We start from the raw sequence: 23,615 nt of genomic DNA on the forward strand, positions 1-23,615 counted from the left end.
GTTCCATACTCCTCATATTTTTTTGTTTTCCTTCTCTGCACCTTTTCTAATTCTAATACATCTTTTCTTGAGTGGGGACAACCTGAACTGCACGCAATATTCAAGGTGTGGGAGTACCATGAATGTATATAGTGGTATTATGATATTTTCTGCCTTATTATCTATTCTTGTCCTAATGGTTCCTAACATCTGTCAGCTTTTTGACTGCAGCTGCACTTTGAGCAAATGTTTTCAAAGAACTATCCACAATGACTCCAAGATCTCTTTCTTGATTGGTAACAGCTAATTTAGACCCCATCATTTTATATGTATAGTTGGGATTATGTTTTCCAGTGTGCATTACTTTGCATTTATCAACACTGAATTTCGTCTGCCATTTTGTTGCCCAGTCACCCAGTTTTGTGAGATCACCTTTTAACTCTTCACAGTCTGCTTTGGACTTAACTATCTTGACTAGTTTTGTATCATCTTCAAATTTTGCCATCTCACTGTTTACCCCCTTTTCCAGATCATTTATGAATATGTTGAACAGTGATGGTCCCGGTACAGATCCTTGGGGCACCCTGCTATTTACCTATCTCCACTGGGAAAACCGATCATTTTTCCTACCCTTTGTTTCCTATCTTTTAATCAGTCATTGATCTAGGAGAGGACCTTCCCTCTTATCCCATGACTGCTTACTTTGCTGAAGAGCCTTTGATGAGGGGCCTTGTCAAAGGCTTTCATTAACATTTAATTTCATTAAATTAAATTAGTGTGTCATTTAACATTAACAGAGGTATTTTATGTTGGTTGTACTGATGCTATGCATATTTTTATATTTTCAATTTGTTTTTAACCAATTCTTTACCCATGTTAATCTTTCTAGAAATTATATAGAATAAATATTCCCAAATCACTTGTAGCTATAGTGGTCCAACTGACAGTTGAGTGAAACAAATAAATCTGACTGAATATTGTGTCAGCATCTGAACTAAATCTTTGTCATTGGTTCATTTCAATTTAAAAGCCATACGTTTTTGTGACTAGCATAATTTTGTAACACTTTATTGGAACCTTATTTTAACACACTAAAATGAGGCAATGCTATATCATAGTAGAACCCAGTAGGAGACATATTTTTAGTTTACTTAAGATATTATTATTATGTCTTGAGGTTTTACCCATACATAAATATAGCAACTCAAACTCCATACTGAGATGTTATTTCTAGACTCGAATAATTTCTACTGCTGTTTTCCCTATTCTCCCTTCCTGTTTTCCTTCTTCCCTATTCTCAACTGATATGTACACTGTTCATCTAGGGTCCAAGTTACGCTTGCAAGTAGTCCATCTCCTGTTCAGATTTGGGGCCATTTGTAAGACTATATTTATCTACGTTGACAAAGGTTTAAAATATCTCAAAATGCTTCCCACTACTAAAGTTATTGTCCAGTTCCTTTAGAGCAGGGATCAGCAATCTTTGGCACGCGGCCCGTCAAGGAAATCCACTGGCATACCAGGACAGTTTATTTACCTGCAGTGTCCACAGGTTGGGCCGATCACAGCTCCCACTTGCCATGGTTCGCCGTTCCAGGCCAATGGGGGTAGCGGGAAGTGGCGACCAGCGCATCCTTTGGCCCCTGCCGCTTCCCGCAGCCCCCGTTGGCCTGGAACAGCAAACTGCGGCCAGTGGGAGCTGCGATCAGCCAAACCTGCGGTGCTGCAGGTAAACAAACTGTCCAGGCCCGCCAGCGGATTTCCCTCATGGGCTGCGTGCCAAAGGTTGCCGATCCCTGCTTTAAAGGAAATCTTATTGCAGCTGGTAAATTTCTAAATAATGCCAAAAAGGCACTGTTACTTAGAAAGAGTGAGCTTAGAGGTGAGCTAGAAACTGAGTTCCAGCTATGGCTTGCAGGAGCTACACGTTTAGTAGATGTGGCTGCTAAAACCTAATTTCAGTTGACTCCTGCCAAATAAGTCAATTACTCTAAATTGTGAATGGATTACATTTCTGCGCTCTCCCCAGCAGCCTCCATATTATTTTATGTTTTTCAAAAAATTGCACAGAAGCATTTTTATGTTTAATACAGCTGGCCAATCCCCTAGGAACAATATTTTGAATATCTTCCTTCATTCTGGGTCATCTGGACAGATTTCTCATAGTGAAATACCCATACCCATTTTTCAAGTGCTGGATGCACATCAAGTCTGTGCATAAATAAGAGCAGCAAGCCAGCTGATTAAATTACCCAACAACTAATCCATTTGCTATGGCAGAGCTGGAGTGAAAATGTGTTGACAAACTAGTTACACTTTACCATTTAAAAAATTAGGTTGATGAGGAAGATTTTCGTCTTTCTTTCGAATATACTTGTGAATTTCTTAGAGTGAAAGGAGAGGTTTGAATTTAAAAATCTCATGAATATTCCAGCACTGAGTGGAAACAGTTACAATACAGAAGGATCCTGGTATTTATTAGGTAATAAAGTCACAATGTGTTTATTAGAAGTCATAAAACATGCAGTTAATGTCATGGAATAATGCCATTTTTATACCTGTTATCTTGAACAATCAAAATAATTTGGCATTTGACAAACCTGTTATTGTTACTGAGTGTGCAGGCATATATGTATACTATATTTATCTCAATATATCCCCAATTAAGAGTTAAGGTTAAAAGCAGCTTTCTGTGGAGTCCAGCTAGCACACCCTGAAAAGAAAAATTTTCATTACAAATATTATATATCTTTAAAAATTCCCAAACATTAAAAGTCTGGGAATGAGCCCTATCTATTTGTATTTATACATATTAAACACCAAACTTTACATTAAAAGAACACGATTAAGTTGCAAACTCAAGCACAAGAAAGTTAGGAAATGTCAGAACTAAAGATGCCTCAGCACTGAATGAGGCACAGGTCCTGTTAAAGACTTTAGCATAATGCATTTGCAAAGAGGGCCCTATTAAGGTTGCATAGGCACCCTTATTTCTGACATTTCCTGACTTTTGTGTGCTTGGCCTTGCAACCTTAATTATGTTGTTTTAATATTTTTTGTGTGTAATATCCTTGGTTTAAGTTAGCTTTTTTTAAAAAAAAAAAAAGCTAACTGAAGAAAACAGAAATTCCATCATCTGGCATCAGATTGATATGCACATTAGGTCATCAGTAGGTTTGTAACCTTTAAATCCACTGTACAGACTTCTACCAGGTGAGCTAATGAAATAATTGATAGCAGTGGTAGGCTGCCATCCTCTATGTAGACCAGCACTAGAGGGGATGGTGTCATAGACATTTGCTGACAGCTGAGGAATCATGAAGCTCAGGAATCTTGGTTTCCATTCCAGATTCTGTGATCTAGTGGGCACAGACTCTTGTATTCATTCTCCCCAACTATGACCTCTTCTGTCCCATCTGATACAATCTGTCCCTGTCCCAGTCCTAGCTCTTCCCTGCCCAACTCCTCATCCCATTCCCATTCCCGTGCCTCTCCAGTTCCAACCTCCACTCCTCAGGCTTCTCATCTTAGCCCTGGTCTTCTTGCCCAGCAAGTTCTAATCAGATCCCTCCAGACACCCCATACCCAAACAATCACAGTCCCCTCTTCTCATCTGATCGGTCTCATTCTACCCTAAGGCATGTCCCCCAGCCCATATTCCCATTCCCTCTTGCTTCCAAAAGCCCCTTATCTAATTTGTGCTTTCCTTGCCTCGCTCCTTCTTCCAGCCTCTCTGCCAAGATTACCCGTACTCCCCCCTCACTGTGGCTCCTCTTCATATCTGTTTCCCTCACTTCAGTCTGCTGCCCCACTGTGTTTCAGATCCCAGTCTGCCCCTGCCTCTTCATCCAAACAGTCTTCCCTGACCTACTGGCTTCCAGTCATCCCTCCACCTGTTTTGCTCCCCAAGCCCCAATCCAGTCTCCTTTCTCAGCCACTCCCAATTTCCCTCTGCCATCCTCCAGTCCTGTCTCCACCCCTGCAAGTTCCTTATGCCAATCTACTCCCCCATGACCCTCCCCCAACATGTATCTGGGTCTTGTACCTTCTGCATTCAAGTCAGGCAGCTTCCTCCTCCACACTACTTGAGGCCACAGGAGTGAGACTACCTGTTCAGGTGACCAGACCTGCATAGCTCGTGGCAGCGCAAATTTGCAATCACAGGGAATGTTCTGCTCAGCCCAGGGCTGGAACATGTCCAACACGGAGAGTCTCTTTGGGGTATTTAATTGCTAAAATCTAAGTTTCTACTGAGTATGTGCACACTGCAGTTTTTCCTAGGCTTATAACTTGGACAAATCAGGTGGATCTTCATGGGGAGAGCAAAAAGAACATTCAGACACAAAGGACACCCTCTGACAAACTTCAAGTCCCTGCTACAAAGCTGGAGCACTAGAACTTTTCCAGCTTTTCCAGCTTGCCAGACTCTCTCAACCTGAGTAAAACAACATATTTTGGGTTAGCCTTATTCTTGACATTGGCCATTTTAGCTGAAATTTCCCCAAAACAAATTCAGTCGGAGGCTGGCATGAAGCATGAAAAATTTCAGCCCAAATGGTTAAAGGTGGGCAAAGTTACAAGCAACTGAAAACAAGATCTTATAATGAGCTGTATCAGGCAACCTCAGCAGGTCGTGCTACTAGCCTGATCTGTAATACAGAGAGTCTGAACCACCACTGCATTACTCCACCAGTGGAAGACCAGAGTATCTCAGTGGTGAATCAAGCTTAGGGGATGGGTGTGGGTGAACGTACACACACATGCATGTGCACGTGCACACACACACACAATATTTATGTATACATGTGTATGTGAATACAGTTATCGAGATTTTGATATACAGTATGCTTCCCTTTATCCAAAACCCTATTATCCAAACCTCCGCATTATCCAAATCCCTTTGTTGTTCCCCATGCAGAGTCCTGGTCTGGAGTCTCTGCTCTGCCCTTCACCTTACGCCTGCAAGGATTGGGCGTCACCAGCCATGCAGCAGCACAGGGAGCCTTCTGCAGCCCTGCTCTCATGGGAGTGAGTGAGCAGGGCAGAGCAGAGACCCCCAGCCAGGACTGCAAGGAGGAGAAAGAGGAGGGGGATGAGCCCCCAGCATCAGGGGAGGCCATCCCCCTACTGAATGGCTTCTGCCATCTTGATTATCTGAAATCCCAATTATCGGAATAAGATCCATGCCACCCTACTATTTGGATAATTAAGAGTATACGGTGTATATAAACTAATCAAGATTTTAAAAATAGGTGCCTGCATTTAGGATCTTAAGCCCATGAGTGTGTCGAGTGCCCAGCATCTCCTGTTGGCTGTGATGGGAGATGCTGGGAGCTAAGCATTTTAAAAAACCATGCCACTTACTTCGGGACTTAACTATGGATTTATGAGACTAGGTTATGAAAAATCCGGGCACTGAGTGTGTATAGATGGGCATGTCTTATGAAATATATGTCCAATACACAATATATGGCCCATACCTATGTATTATGTGTCAATCTGTCTGTTTTTACATTCCTGTTGTTACTTAAGAAAACAGAATTACGAAGACAAATAATTGATGAATAGCTTATGAGAAGGAAATTTTATATGTTTTTTTTAAAAAATGTTCTATGATCTACTCGTGACGGTGTATTTGTTCAGCAACACTGAGATGGTTCCACTTTGAATAACCATATAGGGAAATGGCATATAGTAGTTAGTACCAGTTTTGAATTTATTAGCAAGATTTTTTTAAAGAAAGTGGAGGTTTCATCAGATCATTTAATTTTTAATAGATAAATTTATCTCTTTTGTTTCTCTTTTTGAATACATGTGTATTTGTTTGTAAATTTTATTACATAAGAACAGCCATGCTGGGCCAGACCACTGATCCATCTAGCTCAGTATCCTGTAGTCTGACAATGGTCAATGCCAGATGCCTTAGAGGGAATGAACAGAACAGAGCAATTATTCAGTGCTCCACCCCCTGTCATCCAGTTGCAGCTTCAGGCAGTCAAAGGTTTAGGAACACCGAGTACGGGGTTGTGTCCCTGAGCATCCTGGCTAACAGTCAGTGATGGACCTTTCCTCCATTAAATTATCTAGTTATTTTTGAACCCAGTTATACTTTTTGCCTTCAACATCCCTTGGCAATGAGTTCCGCAGGTTTACTATGCATTCTGTGAAGAGTCACATAGGGGGCCTAATCCTTTGTTTATGTGAGTAGTGCTAATTTAAGTCAGTGGGCCAATTTGCACCCATGATGACAGTTCATATAAAGGGAAAAAATATTGCATCCAATGTATGCAAAGGAATGTGAAGTGAAGTAAATAGTTAAGCATTCCCGTGGTGAGTTGTTTCATATCCTTGAAGTATGGCCAATGTTCTGGAGGATGTGGCTTATGCTCTCCCTTCTAGACATTAAATTCCAGTAATGCTTTGATTTTATTGCCTGATATAATGTCATTCTTTGAGTAATCTGTTGATATTATATGAAGCAATAGAAGAGATCAATCAAGCTAGTTTTATACTAAAAGATAAAGTGTGCCCATTATTTTTTCACAAGCAAATTTTCAGACAGTGCTAATTTAATGATGCGTATTTCCAGGCAGAGACAACAGAACTAGAAAGAACAACATCAGGGAAATGTGTGTTTTGAATAGTGAGATATATCTAGATGATTAGCTGCTCTGTCTAGTCATCAGGAATTAAGATACAGGCCCAGATTCTCCGCTTCACTGAAATTACATTTAGCAAACTTGGTGGGAGGGGTGGCGTGGGAATTCAGGGAGCTCCTTGCTGTAGCTTTCTGATACTCTGCCAATTCTTGGTGCAGGTTACAGGAGTACCTACAAACTTCTGTAAGTTGGTGACCACTATCAGCTAGCACATCTGCCTACTGAGTGAAGCAGGAAGATGTTGGTATCCAGCCACTTCTGTTCCACTTGCTCCAGGCCCTTGCACTGAGCTTTTGAGGTGATGACATAAGAGATGGGTTTAATGGCTTTGCATCCACTGGAGAATCCCTGGTTAGAGGAGACAGCCTCCATTTCCTTTATACTGCCTGTGTGGCACAAAGGGAACAGAGCAGGGCAGGGAACCAGCTCCGTAATATAGTTGGTATTTACAAAATAAGGGTCCAATCATGCAGACACTCAATGAGTAACTTTACTTCCATGAGCAATATCATTGGGTTTGGTCAGAGTCCAAATTGAGCAAATAGCCTGGTTGAAAAAGAGCGATATTAAAAACAAATGAAGGCAGCATTAAATTGATGTGCTTATAGCAATGGAAAACACCTTTGCTGAGCAGTGCCAAAGATAGGGCAACAGATGGCTGCTGAACAGGTGCACTGGTTCAACTGACGCTGCTTTAATGATTATGTTTTCCTCCTCAGGTCTTGAACTGTGGGGTACTAAAGGTTTGATCCTAGCACTGCTAATCAAATCAGAATGTGGTGGTCTGTGTAATTCCACTTTGGGTTTCTGCATTAATTTTATCAGTTGGGTCAGAGAGGAAAACATTTAGAGGAAAAAATGGTCAGTTCAATTTCCATTGCCTCACTTGGCTACAGAAAGCAACCTGCTGGCTGATTACAGAAAAGGGGGAGATGATGTGGATGATCAGTGTTACCCTGTACAGAAACTTCTGCAGTAAAATAAAATATGAATTCAAGGTATAGAAGATGCATAATTTGACTAGCCAGAAACATTTCCCATTTTTGAAAGCTTTTTATGTGTACCCAGGTTGGTATTTATGCCATTCAGGATTAAGAATTACATTAAGCCACAGAGATTTCTGTCTGTGCTAATCAGAATTTTTATTTATTTTCATTGGAAACTTCACTGCATGCAACATTTTCATTTTATGAGACTGCTGAACATCTCCATAAAATAGCATTTTTCTGACTGTAATTCCACAGGACCTCTGTATACAGACACCAGAAGACTGATCAGAATCAATGATCTCTTGTAAAAGGTTACCTAAGCTTGGCTTTCATCTACATTGAACACCCTTGTTAACACTATCCATCTTTGTTGCAGTTTCTTTGTAATTTCTGCAGGGATGATGGTATGCATTTAAAAGATTTAAGTAAAAGTCTCGTATGTGTTAGTAAATCATTGCAAGGGAAACCAGCCAGCCACTGCTCTGGATTCCACAGCGTTCCACATCCCTCTCCTGTGATCATGTTATTCATGTGTTACTTCATGCTACTCAAAGAATGTTTGGAAATCAACAGCACAGATTGGGTAGTGTCACATTTGAACAAAATGAAATAATGGCATGTTACCTTTTCCTATGCTATTTAAATGTTTGGGTCCAAAAGCAATGGAAAAACAAAACAAATCATGTGCAGTGTTGGGGTGCTGTGTATATCTTTTTAAACAAGTCATTGCACTCATATTTTAGGGTACTGCAACACAGCTTTGCTATAAAGCCTCTGTACCAAACATTCCCACAATAAGATTCTTCAGTCTAATAAGATGCATGAAAATAATACTTTGCTCTATGGATCTAAACTTTTGAAATAATTTGCTAGATCTTCACCTGGTGTTAAATGCCAGGTAGTCGCAGGTACAGGGCTTTACACCAGCTAAAGATCTGGCCCAATGCAAATCTCTCAGCCATTATTATAATCCACGTGTTTTATAAAGTAAATGGGTCAAAGGAACACAGACAATCTGTGATGAAAACACCTCCTGAATCCAAGGCTTGTGCTTTAGAATCTTATCTTTACTTCTTTTCCTTCTCAGACTATTGAGAAGAGGTTGAGCTGAGGGTTTAGGTGATTATATCTATGGGCAGGCCTTTTCTTTTTGTACCTTTGTGTGTGTTCAGTCTGTGCAATGTGTAGCTGTAGACATATTATTTTCCTAAACTTGAAGAAGGAAATGTATAATGTACAGTACAGTTTACTCCAGATTATCTGACTGGCATGGGGAACATAGGTTTTGGGATTTTGGATAATCAAGAGGGCCGGAGCCATTTGGCAGTGGGGAGGCCTCCCCCACAGACAAGAGCTTGTCCTTCTCCTTGCTGCCCAGGCTGGGTTTCTCTGCTCTGCCCTGCTCACTCATTCCTGTGACAGGGGAGCTGCAAAGGGCTCCCCACATGCTATGGGGCCAGTGACACCCAATCCCTGCTGACACAAGGTGAGCAGCACAGGGACCGCTCTGCTGTCATGGCCAAACTCACTCATTCCCATGACAGTGGGGCTGCAGAGGGCTCTCTGCGCTGCCACAGGAGCCATTCAGCAGCGGGATGGCCTCCCCCATATCAGGGCCTTCCTCCCCCTCCTCCTCACAGTTCTGCCCAGGGGCCTTTGCTCTATTATCTGAACCTCCACATTATTCAAATCCCTTCCTTGTCCCCTAGCATGAGCGATGCGCCCTCTGTGGCATGGCTCCTGCTGGGGGATGAGGAAGGGATTTGGATAATGTGGAAGATTGGATAATAGGGTTTCAGGTGAACGGGAGTATACTGTATACCATTCCATCTACCACTGTTTTGATTATGATGATAATTTGCTCTATGTATGTTAAAGCCAAGAACTCAGCATGCGTCATGAGTTGTGTACTGGAAACTGGATATTTCTGCAGGGACATTGTGAAATAAGGAATCCTTCCCACCACCAGGCCTCAGAACCACCAGCCATTTGGCTAACATAGCCTTGCAATTATTTCTCTACCATTTGTTAGACTTCTTGTGAGCCGGAAAAATTCCACTAGTGCTGTGCAGTAGTGGGTGACGTAGTCTGGAAATGCATTGGTCACTTGATAAATGTGCTATATACTTCAGGCCCTTTATGAACATTCCAGAAACACTTTAAAAATTTACAACATACTAAAGGAGTGTTCTGATATTCCTAATTCAACAGTGAATAACAAACCTTCCATGTAGCACTCTGTAACCATGGTGTTATAGCAGAGTTTGTCTGAAATGCCCAACTCTGTTAACAAGCCTTGATCTTAATGAGAGAAAATGAATTCAGCTGATTCACTTAGACAGGTGACAAATTATTACCTCACTCAGATGTAAGTGAAGCAGGTGGGAGTGCTTGCTTGTAAGAGATGATTTAGGGTATAGGCTGAACAATACTGGGAAAGGAACCCTAGGAACAGAAAAGCCGGGGAGAAAGTTTATATTGAATGATATTATATTGTTTGTGGTGTATTATTTTATAGCCAAATCCTAGGAAAGGAGGGTGAAATTTTGAATCTAGATGGTGTGTGGACTTTGTTTTAGAGCAGAAAAGCACTCACACGTACACCGATAGTTGAAAATGATCATGAACAAATGTATGATGCTATAGAGGTGACTTTCATCACTTATAGTATGTCTATTTTATGTATAAAATTAACAGTCTGCACTATATGCTAGAAAGAATATATTTCATAAAAATAATGTTTTAGTTAGATTTTCAAAACTTGACTTGCCTACATATTATGAAATGTGTCCAGAGAGAGGAAAATAAATTCTCTACATTATTCCATGAGATTAATAGTGTTAACAAGTAGTGAAAGTGGGAAACTAGGAATCAGGAGACTTGGGTTGTGTTCCTAAATGTTGCTGATTTGTAGTACGAACATTGACAAATCACTTAACAACTCTATGCCTTACTTTCTACTTCTGTAAAATACAGATAATACCCATGTTTGTAAAACATTTGAGCTCCTCCATGGCAAGGTTTCACTAAATGCAATATATTGTGATCACCTACAGTTTAATACTTTCTCTCTCCCACTAGGAAAAATAGACCTACTCTTCCTTTTCTGTATTTGGTTCTTGTAACAAATGTCATCCTCCACTGACTGTTCAAAGCTGTATAGTCATTAAAACATGTCCTCCTTTACAAAGAACAGTTTTGCGGCACTAAGAGTATCAATGACATTGTATCTTCCTTGTGGTTATCAGTGTGTGCTTGATGATAATATAACATTAAAATCCCAATGGTGGTAATAGAATAGGCGTCCATGCTGTTACTTGATAACATTGTTATCAATCAATTTACCTGAGCATTCTTCTCATCTTTATGGAAAAGAACATGTATAACTGTGTCCCTGCTCAATGCTTTCAGGTTTGGAGATGGCTATTCAGTCAAGGTTTGGCTTAACAAAGAAGTAAGTAACCACGGTGCTATTTTGGACTATCTGCAGCTACATTTTCCAGGAACACAGTTTAAGGTATGGCTGAAATTCTCTATTCATAGCAGTTGCCAAGGATAAGTTCATGAGACCATTAACAAAAGGCAAATTTGAATAAACTAGCTGGTTTCTCATTCTTTCCTGATCAATATGGCTACTCGTTTTAATTTATATGTGTTTAACTGTTAAATTGTCACCCACCTGTATGCTGCAGATGCAGAGTAGGGCCATTTCGGCAGCATAAGCAAATGTGATTGGTTCATGAGCTTCAATTCCCTTTTCTTATTTTTGGTATTTACAGAGTCAAATTTTCCAGAATATGCAAACAGGGTCTGATTCTATGCCCACTGAAGGGACAACTTAATGGTTTGAGCATTGGCCTGCTAAACCCAGGGTTGTGAGTTCAATCCTTGAGGGAGCCATTTAGGGATCTGGGGCAAAAATCTGTCTGGGGATTAGTCCTGCCTTGAGCAGGGGGTTGGACTAGATGACCTCCTGAGGTATCCTTCCAACCCTGATATTCTATGAATGGAAGTAATTTCAGAGTTAATACATCCGCAACACCATATTTTTTTTTGTCCTCACCCAGTCAATCCAGTACCTAGAAAATGGCAGGCAGGTGAATAGTGTATTAGGAAGTCAACATTTACCCACAGCTACCACACAGTGACATCTAATATGCCTCAGATGTCTTCTATTTTAAGCATAAGGAAATGCTGTAGTATTTCAGATATCGTTGTGTGGTAACTCTTGATTGTTGGATGGCAATTACTATGTGTACATGTCATCAGAAGAAAATCTCTGAAATATATATTTAATAGTTGACTGCAATGTTTTGCTACAACTTTCCCAGAAGGTTGCCTTTTTCTGAACTCACAATTAAAATAGGGGAATTCTTCTGAGGCTGGACTAATGCAAGGAAATGGGCATCCCAACCAAGAGATCCACTTAAATAATATTTTAGACATTTCTCTCAAGACATTTTAACTCCTCCTTTCATTTTTCTTTTTTTTCTTTAGTCCATCCATTCAGATAAACAGGTGCGATATCTTACTCTTATGAGGTGTACAAGCCCATAGATGTACTGAGATTTTCATTTTCAGGCACTTGGCTATTTGGTTATATAATATTGCTGATGTAGAAATCACACATTTTTGCTCTTAGCTGTGTTCATAATAGCCTCTAATGGTACCCTAGATGAGTTGGTTTGTGTGTATCTATATAAAATAGATGCGGTACCTACTAGTTAATAGAAGTAAACTTTATTCTACTTTCTCAAAATTTACCAATGTCTGCAGTAAGATGGCTATAGTCCAGTGCTCTGAAGCACCTCTGTTTTCCAAGGTCACAGAGGAAAAGTCAATTGGTGTGTTCCTGTCTCCATAAAAGTGTTCTGGATTTACATATATTGTATGATATGAACACATCATAAAAGACCAATGCTTTCAAACATACCACAGCCATCTGTCACATCCCCAAAATGTGTTCAGGCATAAATATCAAGATTAAAATATATATTGTCACATGCAAAATGGATTCTTGTAGGTTAATTTAGAACTCTTGTCTCTGAAAATGTGTCCTATAAAAGTAGACGGTCCCAAGCTGTAGAATTTTGGTCTGGGTATAGGTTTCTAGCACCTTGAGTTTCAGGGTGGGGTTCTGATTTGAGATTTTGGTTTGGCCATTGTAGATACCAGCTGTGATATGCTGATTTCAATGTGGTTTCTGAAATGTTTCCCATTCCCCAAAGTGTCTGAATCAATGGGTTTGGTTTGAAGCCATCTCTAACTTTAAAACTGATAAGAAAAATACATCTCTGCAGCCGCAAACAGCCAGTTATCTTTCAATTCCACTGTGATAGCTTTGTGGATACTGAAAGATCTTTTCTGAACGACACCACGTTGTGCCTTTTACAATACAATGTTACCATCAAGATCTAGTATATTCTTACAGAATCATATTTTTCAGCTGAGGCTCATATTGAAACCAGGTCAGTTGAAAATAAATATAATTTTGTCAGAATATTCACTAGCATTTATTTGTTTGTTTGAAGGAGCAGCGCCTTAATCTGCAGGAGTATCGTGTACCGTACGGATGGGGCTGTTTACCAGAGCTCTTCAAAGTTTTAGAGAACAACAAAGTTCTGCTGAAAATCAAACATTATTCCATTAGTGAAACCACTTTAGAGCAGGTATGTTCCTCCTCGGTGTTGTCTCTCTTTTTCTGAATATGCTGTACCACTTTAATTATGTGTGCAGTAGAATATTGCAGTATATAGTTTATCTAGAGCTGTCCTAGTGTGATTCATAAGACATAATAACCTTATAATTAGAGCATTTTCTCCTTTAGTGTAAGTGGCTGGGATCTTTTCTTTTGAAGCAAATGTTATGCAGTTTTCTTGCATTTGCAATCTAGGTACCACTGCAACAGGCACATTAGAAACGCACAAATAGAAGGGATCCCTATGAAATGGCTATGAAATCCTGGGTTTACACCATGTATAATATAGTGATGATCATGAAATTCCTGGGTGCCGGTGTTGTGTTACAGCATCTAGGGATATAACTTCTCATGTATATTCTGAAAATACTGAGAAGCCGAGCTGGTCAGAACATTAATTATGTATAATATTTGCTGTGAGATTAGCTCTTTTTTCCAAGTGCAAATCATTCATGAACAGACTTTGATTTGTATTAATCTATCAGCTCCTGCTGCTTTAATTATTCAATGAACAATTTATGCAAACAAATAGCCTATGGGTTATTCCTTGACTGTTCACTCAAGCTTGTTTGCTCTTCATTATTTATGGTGAGTGATTGCTTACCTCAGTTACATGGTATTGTTTTTGCACCCTGACTGAATAAGTGAAAGTTTTAAACAGGATAATAGTGACTGCTGAATAAAAAATATGAATGGATTCCTTTGCTTGCATGTGAATATTGTTATGGGAATGAAGAACTGTCATCCCTCAAATATCCGAGTGATCAAAAACCCTTTCGTGTAGGTGAAAAGGAAACAAACAGGGGACCCAACTGAATAGAACAGGCATTTGGAATTCAAATGGATGTTTCCTCACATCAATTCAGTGTTCAGAAGGTTACTCAACATAAATTTTAGCTTTAAATATCTGGGTGTAGATCCTGCACCACTGACGTCAATGGGAGTTTTGCAATTCAAGTCACTGGAAGCAGGATCAGGCCCCTCCCTAATTTTTAAAAAAATATTGATTTGTTTGTTCAATACAAGCAAAATCCAGTGTTCCCAAGGAATGTGGATAACCATATTAAATCTGAACTTATTTTATTGAACATGGACTTTTACTGTTTTGCTTTGGAAAGCATCTTAATAAAAGTGGCCTGAAAAAGTCACAAAAAGAGAAAAAGTTCTAGCTCATGTATTGCTATCCCATAAGCCCTCCTATGTTGTGTCTTGCAGGTATTTATTAATTTTGCTACTCAACAGCAGGAAACGTCGCCTTCTGCACAAGAATCTTCCACCAATCATCACCACCATCTGCCAGTCTAGGCTCAGTGCAGGTCATTGTCCAACAATATGTTTTACAGACAATAAAACTTTTCACCTGGTTACGGCCAAACTGAAAGGGAGAGGGAAGTTCGCAATTTATAGACCAAAAACCAGAGCTACCAGTTCTTAGTAGAAAGAGTGGTTATTAGAGATATATACACACACAAAAGCCAAAAAAAAGTACAGTACTTTACTGAACTGGAATTTTATAATAAAACGTTTGGCCTAATTAATGAAATCTGTAACACAGTAAAAGGGCTGATCTTATAATGACTGACATTTCAGAAGGTTTTTTTGGGGAGGGGATTGCTCTCTATTCATTTGATCACAGTCACATTAAAAAGCCATAATTATTACATGACAAGGGAAGCAAAACCCAATGGATATTAGGAACAGCCATGCTATCATATAATATTTGTATTTAATAGCTCAAATGAGAGCACTTTGACTTCTGCATTAATTCAGTTCTGTGTTATGACAAGCTAAATTAGCTCTTTTTATTGTATAAAAGAAGCACTATATTCCATAAGGGCTTTTTGTCAAAGGGGGTATTAGTGCAGTTATATTAAGTACATTTAACAAGGTTTCATAAATCATACTTGACAATGAGTTCTCCCTAATACCTGTAGGTTATTTCTCTAGAGATTCTAGAGCATCGTTAAGAATAATCTATTTTGTTAGCTTTTTTATGTTGTTATTTTTTAAATGTTCTAAGAGAAGGTGAAAATGGATTTGTAGCCAAGGACATATTGGAAGTAAACGAGATAAGTGTACAGGCATTGATCAATAACCTTTTCAGGCTATTTATCCCAATTTCAGATTCTTCACACAGGGCTGTGCCACAGCTTTCAATAGTGTCATCAGCCTGTAAATGTGAGACAGAAATTAATATTGAATGAACAAAATCTCAGCCTCTTTCATCCATCCTCATATTTCTGTGGCTAGAGAAAGATCAGAACTTCTTGGAGCAGGGGGGAAGAGGAGAAGCTCTTAGCTTATTTTTATAAACAAACTCTCTGGGAACCCTGGCACAGTAGTTGATATCACTTTCATTGGGCTCTATTATCTGATAGTTGAAATTTTGGAACACTGTGATTTAGTAGAAAGGTATTTCTGTGATATAATTTCTGTGGAAATCAAATTGTACACTTTGAGATAAAAGGATCTAATCAGAGGCTGTCTGTGTTCCTGTGTCCCTGCTTTAACGCCATGCTGTAGCAGGATGTAATTTAAAAGTGTTATACTTGTGCTTTAGGCTTTTCAAGCTGACCCAGAAGGGTTTTTGATTCTCGCATTGACAGGTGTATTTTTGGACCATGATGCTTTTGAACAAATTTAGAACTCAGGTTCCCACTTTGAAAACTTATTCTTGCTCTTTTGAAAATGTTAAATCCTGAAAACTTAATTAAAGGTCACTTTTCTGAGTAAAGTGTGGAATATTGTATTAATGTAGTGGGTGAATAAAGTAAATAAGATTTATTTCAGACTGATGGTTGAATACAATTCTGTTAACTGTATTTCTCTTCTTTGAATCTCTTCATCTGTCTCTCTCGGGACCCAATTTAATTGAAGCAAGTAGCAAACAATGTCTCTCTCCCAATCCTTTATGGTTGAAGAAGGTCAAAATCTAATTGAGTTTCAGTGTATTGGGTTCTGTCTCAGAGGACATTTTCCCAGTCTTTGAAATGCTGCACTCTGGAAGTCTGCAAGGCTCAAGTCTAGTCTTTGAAGATTTTTTTTTAATTAAAGAAAAAAAAATCTGGTCCACGAAAAGGTCAATTCATATGTTAATGTTGACAGAGTCACTGAATTTATGAATCACACAGAAATGTTATGCATGTTATCACCTTTGGATTTTGAATCAAAGACAAGAGAGGATTTTAAACCAAAAATACACCACCTCTTATGAGATTTCTGGTAGGTATTTCCATGACCGATTTCTCTATGACAGCGTGACTCTTGCTTTGAAGGATGAAATGAGAACTGAACTCAGAATTTAAAACAAAGGAATGGCTGAAATGCTAATGTTGAAATAGGGAAGATGAGTTTCACATCTATCTGTTTAAAGGCCTATCCCCATGCCCATTGAAGTAAAAAGAAAAGGCTTCCACTGACTTCAGTGCTGGATAGATCTAATTTCACTTTCACACTTTCTAGAATGAAATGGGTAGAGAAAAGCCCAAATCTGAACCTTAAATCAGAACCCCCGTGAATTTAGGATTTTAATTACTTGTATCTTAACCTCCCATATGGTTTTCCATCCAGAACAAAAGGGATCTGATTCCCAGATCTGGTTCACATGTTACCGTAGTTAATGGAAATCTCAGAATAACATGCATCTGATTAAGTGGGTTGTAGCCCATGAAAGCTTATGCCCAAATAAATGTGTTAGTCTCTAAAGTGCCACAAGGACTCCTTGTTGTTTTTATCAAGTCTTATGACATTTCCAGTTAAAATGGTGGGAGGCTTGTTGCAGTCATCTACTCTGGTGATTTGTGAGATTTGTACCGTTAAAGGTCTGATCTGAATGGTTTGTGACACTTTGATGTAGTTGAATCTGACCAGATTGGGCTTGAACTTGAATTTTGAACCCAGCCTAAACCTAATCAGGTTAGAATAACTGCTTTCTTGATCTATCTCTAGAAATGGGAAAGATGGGATGATTTTTACATCTTTTAATGTCAGTAGCTTGCACATGTGTTTTTGTTGGTTTTGTTTTTTTAAAAAAGATGTCAGATCAGAGCCACAAATGTAAATATCTTGCTTTGATTGAGTGAGAGCTGAGGTCAGACAGCTTCTTTGAGGAGTTCTGGAAGACAACATTCTTTCAGAGTTACACACTAGATGGTGACATCACAAACAAGACTGTTGCTGCAAGTGTCATGATCGTGGCAGCAAATATGAAATGGAAATCACATCTTTCTTAGTCTGGCAGAGAAAGCAAGATTCCAGTTCTTTCAGCATGGGACTTCCCACTGTGTGCTTTAATGAAACTTCTTTGTGCTGAGTAATGATTTGGTCATCTGAAAAGACATCAGAAGTCTCTCTTCCTTTTTTGTTGTTGTTTAACATCACAGCAAAGATTGTTTCATCAGTGCAATTATACTTACTGCCAAATTGAAGTACACATTGGGCCAAATTCTGGCCCCTCTTGTTACCCATAAATGTGATGCCCATGAAAAGGTGGTCAGTTAAAGAAGCCAGGGGACTTTAAAGAACAATGGTGATGCACTCAGGCAGATCAAATTAGTAAATGCACACACCTGGTTTTCCATGATTGTCACCAGCTAGAGAAAAATGGGTTTCAACTGTAAGAAAGGTTAAACCAATAGGGGCAAGATCTGTATATACACCTAACTTATTCCAGCTATAGAACAACATACTGCCTACCTTTTTCATCCTATTTGCCAGTCAACTGTGCCAGCCATGGTTAAAAGAAATAGGAGATAAAGAATTATTAAACTATTAAAGAATAGGAGTTCAGCAGAATATAAGAGAGCCAGCAGGAAATGAACAAGATTCGTCTGCCAAGCAAGAATGGCAGATGAGATCACATGGGATTACTTTGAGGTGGACTTCGAATCCCAGGAAAATAAAATAAAAAATGTTAAGGTGCAGTTAAGTTTGCTAATGCAATTCAATAGATGTACCATAAATGCACACTTCAAATAATCTTGAATGCTAGGAAGTATGATAATCGCAAGATATGACTACACAGAAAATTCTGACACCAACCCTAAATCTCAGTTCATGGATATAGATCACTCTGCAGAGAAATTCTGAATAACCAGCACCCAAACAACCTTAATTCTGTCTCTGTACTAGGTTTTGTTTTAGGTTTACAACCTAATTTCCATTGAAGAGAATGATAGTGTTTCCTTACCTTTACTCAGAGCAGGACTAGTTCCTTATATGTCATTTTAATATTACAAATATGGATAACTGCGGGTATGTGTGTATGATATTTGTTCCAAAGTTTAGTGATTTGTCCTGACATGAATGAATAGGTCCTGTTATATATTGTTACCATTTTTTGCCCCTAGTAGTTAGCCAAAATTTGGGGTCCTACGGTTTCCATTAGAAGGTGAAATTGAGGATAGAGCCAATTATTTCTTGGATGCAGTCCTTTTTTCTGTACAAAGAATGTACAGAGTTTTGTTTTCTTGAACATAGGAGGAATCAAACACAAAATAAAGTATTTTCTTACAGTTCCAAGCCTCTTTTAGACAGCACATAACCTAAAAGGCCTCTCTTAGTTTTTTCCCTGAGTCATCCTTCCAGTGCTTTGTTGCTGCCTTCTCTCCTCCTCCCCTCCTCAGTTAAAATAAAATCTGTGTAATCCTGTGACGCTCTGTATCTCAGTGGGACACCCTACACCCCTATGTACATCTTTATAAAATGATTGTGTGGTATCCAATGCAAAGTTTGTCATGTTGGGTATCCTCGGAAGGCTCATGATGTACGGAGCATAGCTGTTATAGTGATGTTGTAGTAATTGTTACAGTAATGTTATAGGCTGTAATTTCATGTCTATAGTTATAAGGCTGAAAATGTATCCTCGTGGCTTAAAGCAAGCCCATGCAAAAGCTCTCCAAGAACTGAGGCGCGAAGAGGAAAGAAAGGACATGATAAAAGGGAGTGACATTTTGCCATGCTCTCTCTCTTCCACCTACATCTACAGACACCACCACCACCAAGCGACTGAAATGCTAATGAAAGGGGAGAGCCTGACTGAAAAGTAACTAGCCAGCCTGTGGTGAGAAGCATCTAAGTTTTTAAGGACATTGAAAGTGTTAAGATCAGCTTATAATGCGTTTTGCTTTTATTTCATTTGACCAAATCTGACTTGTTATGCTTACATTTTAAGTGATTATAAGTCAATCTTTATAGCTAATAAATTCGTTTGTTTGTTCTACCCGAAGCAGTGTGTTTGGTTTGAAGTGTGTCAGAGGCTCCCCTTGGGATAACAAGCCTGGTACATACCAATTTCTTTGTTAAATTGACAAACTTATATAAACTTGCAGCGGCCAGTGGGCATAACTGGACACTGCAAGACGGAGGTTCCTAGGGTTGTTTCTGGGACTGGAGATATTGGTTAGTGTCATTTGCTTACAAGTAGCTGGGAGCAGCTTACATGCCAGAGGCTGTGCACGAACAGCCCAGGAGTGGGGGTACTCACAGCAGAGCAGGGTAAGGCTGGCTCCCAGAGTCAAGGATTGAAGTGACCTAGCAGATCACTGGTCCAAATAACAGCAGAGGGGAACATCACAAGTCCCTTCACCCACATAGTTAAAATTCCTCATTGGCCTCACATGTTGCCTATGTTTCAGTTTGAGGCCTGCGTTGTTTCAGCTATTTGGTTCCATGAAGGAGTTTAATGGCTTCTTAAATTAAGGGCGAAGTTATGCCTTCCCCACAGTGAGGTTTAATGCAACCCATAACAGTATGTTTTATCTTGTGTGAACGAGAGTTATACTCACACACAGTAGTTTTGTTTCTAATGGTATTTATTTCCTTTTAACCTGGAAATAGTTTCCTCAGCAGAAAAGTATTGCTCTTCAAATGGACTGTTTCATTATAAAACCACTGTTGTGATTGCCATGGGTTCTGATCATTGAGACTTTTTTTTTCTGTTTAAGAGTCTTTCTGTGTTAACTGTGTGCTAAGGTTGGTATCAAAACAGTTTTTTGTAATCTCAGATTACAATTTCCATACTTGTTAATGTTGGCGTTTGTTCAAAGATGTGTATAACAGCTCTTAGCACATACTAACCATAATAGTAACAAGAACATTTTTATTCAATGTTCTAGTTTATAAAGTATTTTATAATGTTATATTTTGAATACTGTTAAAAGATGTTTCAAGTTTTATCTGAAAGTGATAAACATGATATAACCTGCATATTGTACATACCTTGTACAGCCTATACATCCTATAGACAACAGGCCGTATAGCCTATTGGCCATACACAGTCTGTGTACCCGGTATATCACTGGAGTCATAGATTTTAAGATCAGAAGGCACCATTATGATCGTCTAGTCTGACCTCCTGCACAATGCAGGCCAAAGAATCTCACTCACTCACTCCTGTAATAAACCCCTAACCTATGTCTGAGTTACTGAAGTCCTCAAATCATGGTTATTGGGATCAAAGGTTTTAATATCCCCAAATATATTATATATATGATATGATATTTGAGATCAAAAGTTTTAATATCTTTTGTCATCAAATTCATTTGAGAAATATATTTGACAAAACTTCCTTTCTGAGATCTATCCATAATTTGTTAATACTATATCCATTTACATTTCCAAGTTTATCTTTGCAAAGGTGGAATTAGAAACATACATGTCGTAAAGTAAAAGCATTGCAGATTCTTGCATTAATGCAGAATTTGAATCTGTCAGCTGGTCAAATGCATTTGACATCACATGTATTACACAATGGCATTCCAAATGTAACATCACTGCATACTTTTGAAACATGAAAATAGTAACAGAATCTTGAAATCAATTTTTTTAAATGACAACATTCACAAGTCTCCTATGGTGTACACATGTATGATTTTTTAGACTTCTACAGTAAATCTATGTTCAGATAAGAATGGTCAGGAAATAATGTGGATCTCTCTCATTGTAAAAAACATCAATTTTTAAAAAAAATTCCTACCCATCCTACGCTACTGAAAATCATGAAAACCAATTCTGCTGCACATGCTAAACATAGACGAAAGCAGACTAGTAGCTCCTGCAGGTAAAAGTTCCCTAATTTAGGAGTTAGGATTGTCAAATAAGGTTTATAATGGAACACCATTTGCAAATTTAACCTTGGAATTGCAATCAGCAGCTCCTTAGTAGTAGTATAAATTATAATAAAATAACTCCAGAGGCTTTCAGCATTACTCATAGATGTGCAGAGTAGATTTACCAGTGGATATGCCTTCCTGCCTCCCCCATCATAACTTTGAATTCTGGGTATGAAAAGGTCATACAAAATAGTTTAGATTCACATCAGGCTAGCATTATCTCCACTTATCCAAAATGTTTTGGGTTAAAAAACCAGCAGGAAATGGTTTAATAATAAATAAAAAAGGCATTATTTTGAGATTCTGATGTGACAGATTAAATTGTTTTGGGGGGCTAATTTTCATTTGGTCAGAAGTACTCTAATAATTGCTTTATCTCAAAGCAAATTTGTTTCTGTTCTTAAATGAAACCCAGCACACTGACCCAAAGTATGACGGGGTGCACCTACCCCACCCTAGTTTTGCAGGGGTTAGGAAGCCAGGCCGCTTTGCCTCTGATGGGCATGCTCACCCTGGAGGCACGGTATAAAAGGAAGCAGCCCAGCTCAGTCTCGACTGGTTGCTGAAGTGAGAGGATGCAGACTGCAGGCTCTCTCCAGGGAGCTACTACTGGACCCGACTCCAGAGTCAATGCATGCAGAGTCCCAGACAGATTCCAGGCTGCCTGACAAACCCAGAAAGGCAGCCACACCATCTGGAGTTATGCTGCCTGCAGACCCCAGGGAGCCGTGGACCTTCGCTGGCAATGACACAGTGGAAAGCAGCCCAAAGGACTTAGAATTTGCTCCGGTGGGTGAACTGGGAACCTAGTCAGTGTGTTTCGGGAGGATTCCCGCTGACTCAGTGGCGAGTAATCCCGCCACTGCAGGGGCCCTCGCCCGGGGCTTGGAGGAGGAGGGAGGGCCCAAGTCCTCCTGCCCAGGGTGCCACACATCCCTGAGTGGTTCCCCACTTCCCCAGTATCCACACAACCCCAAAGAGGGGTGTGACTTTATTGACTCCAGCCATTAAACCACTTCACTGATTTGAGCCACTGGGCCATGCAACCCTATATGGAAGGGCGACGTTATTGACTCTGGCAACTAGGCCGTATTACCCTGTTTCCGAGTAAGGGTCATTAGCACTGGACCTAACTGGCTGTGGTACAGCCCCTTTCCTGGCATGTGACCACATGTGACCCGGCACCCTGTGATGGGGTGCACCTATCCCGTGACACAAAGTAACAAAATCCCCGCTGGAGGGTAGGGATAGGGTCCAGAGTGACCCAGACATATTGGAGGATTGGGCCAAAAGAAACCTGATGAGGTTCAACAAGGACAAGTGCAGAGTCCTGCACTTAGGACGGAAGAATCCCATGCACTGCTACAGACCAACTGGCTAAGTGGCAGTTCTGCAGAAAAGGACCTGGGGATTACAGTGGATGAGAAGCTGGATATGAATCAACAGAGTGCCCTTGTTGCCAAGAAGGCAAATGGCATATTGGGCTGCATTAGTAGGAGCATTGCCAGCAGATTGAGGGAAGTGATTATTCCCCTCTATTCAGCACTGGTGAGGCCACATCTGTAGTATTGCATCCAGTTTTGCCCCCACCCCCTCCGCACTACAGAAAAGATGTGGACAAATTGGAGAGACTCCAGCAGAGGGCAACGAACATGATTAGGGGGCTGGGGAACATGACTTATGAGGAGAGGCTGAGGGAACTGGGGTTATTTGGTCTGCAGAAGAGAAGAGTGAGGGGGGATTTGATAGCAGCCTTCAACTACCTGAAGGAGGGTTCCAAAGTATGATGGAGCTAGGCTGTTCTCAGTGGTGGCAGATTACAGAACAAGAAGCAATGGTCTCAAGTTGCAGTGGGGGAGGTCTAGGTTTGATATTAGTAAAAACTATTTCACTAGGAGGGTGATGAAGCACTGGAATGGGTTACCTAGGGAGTTGGTAGAATGTCCATCCTTAGAGGTTTTTAAGGCCTGGCTTGACAAAGCCCTGGCTGGGATGATTTAGTTGGGGATTGGTCCTGCTTTGAGTAGGGGGTTGGACTAGATGACCCTAATCTTCTATGATTCTATGATTTTTAAAAAAAATGAGTGATCTTTTAAACCTCAAAACCAGCTTTGAGTTCATATAACTTTGGGAAAGGCTCAGACTGATTCTTACTTATAAAATGGTTTATTCTCCCTAA

The 23,615-nt window shown here is 39.7% G+C and overlaps 1 protein-coding gene across 1 annotated transcript in view; it reads left to right on the plus strand.

The window, feature by feature from the left end:
- Positions 1–16,177, plus strand: part of ABCA13 (ATP binding cassette subfamily A member 13) — a 285,211-nt gene extending 269,034 nt beyond the window's left edge. The window contains exons 60-62 of the mRNA XM_039526065.1: positions 11,039–11,144; positions 13,159–13,296; positions 14,541–16,177. Coding sequence (XP_039381999.1) covers positions 11,039–11,144; positions 13,159–13,296; positions 14,541–14,630 — 334 coding nt within the window. The 3' untranslated portion in view covers positions 14,631–16,177. The remainder of the gene's footprint in view (positions 1–11,038; positions 11,145–13,158; positions 13,297–14,540) is intronic.
- The last annotated feature ends 7,438 nt before the right edge of the window (positions 16,178–23,615 follow it).

This window comes from Mauremys reevesii, linkage group 2, assembly GCF_016161935.1.
Source record: "Mauremys reevesii isolate NIE-2019 linkage group 2, ASM1616193v1, whole genome shotgun sequence".
NCBI lineage: Eukaryota > Metazoa > Chordata > Testudines > Geoemydidae > Mauremys > Mauremys reevesii.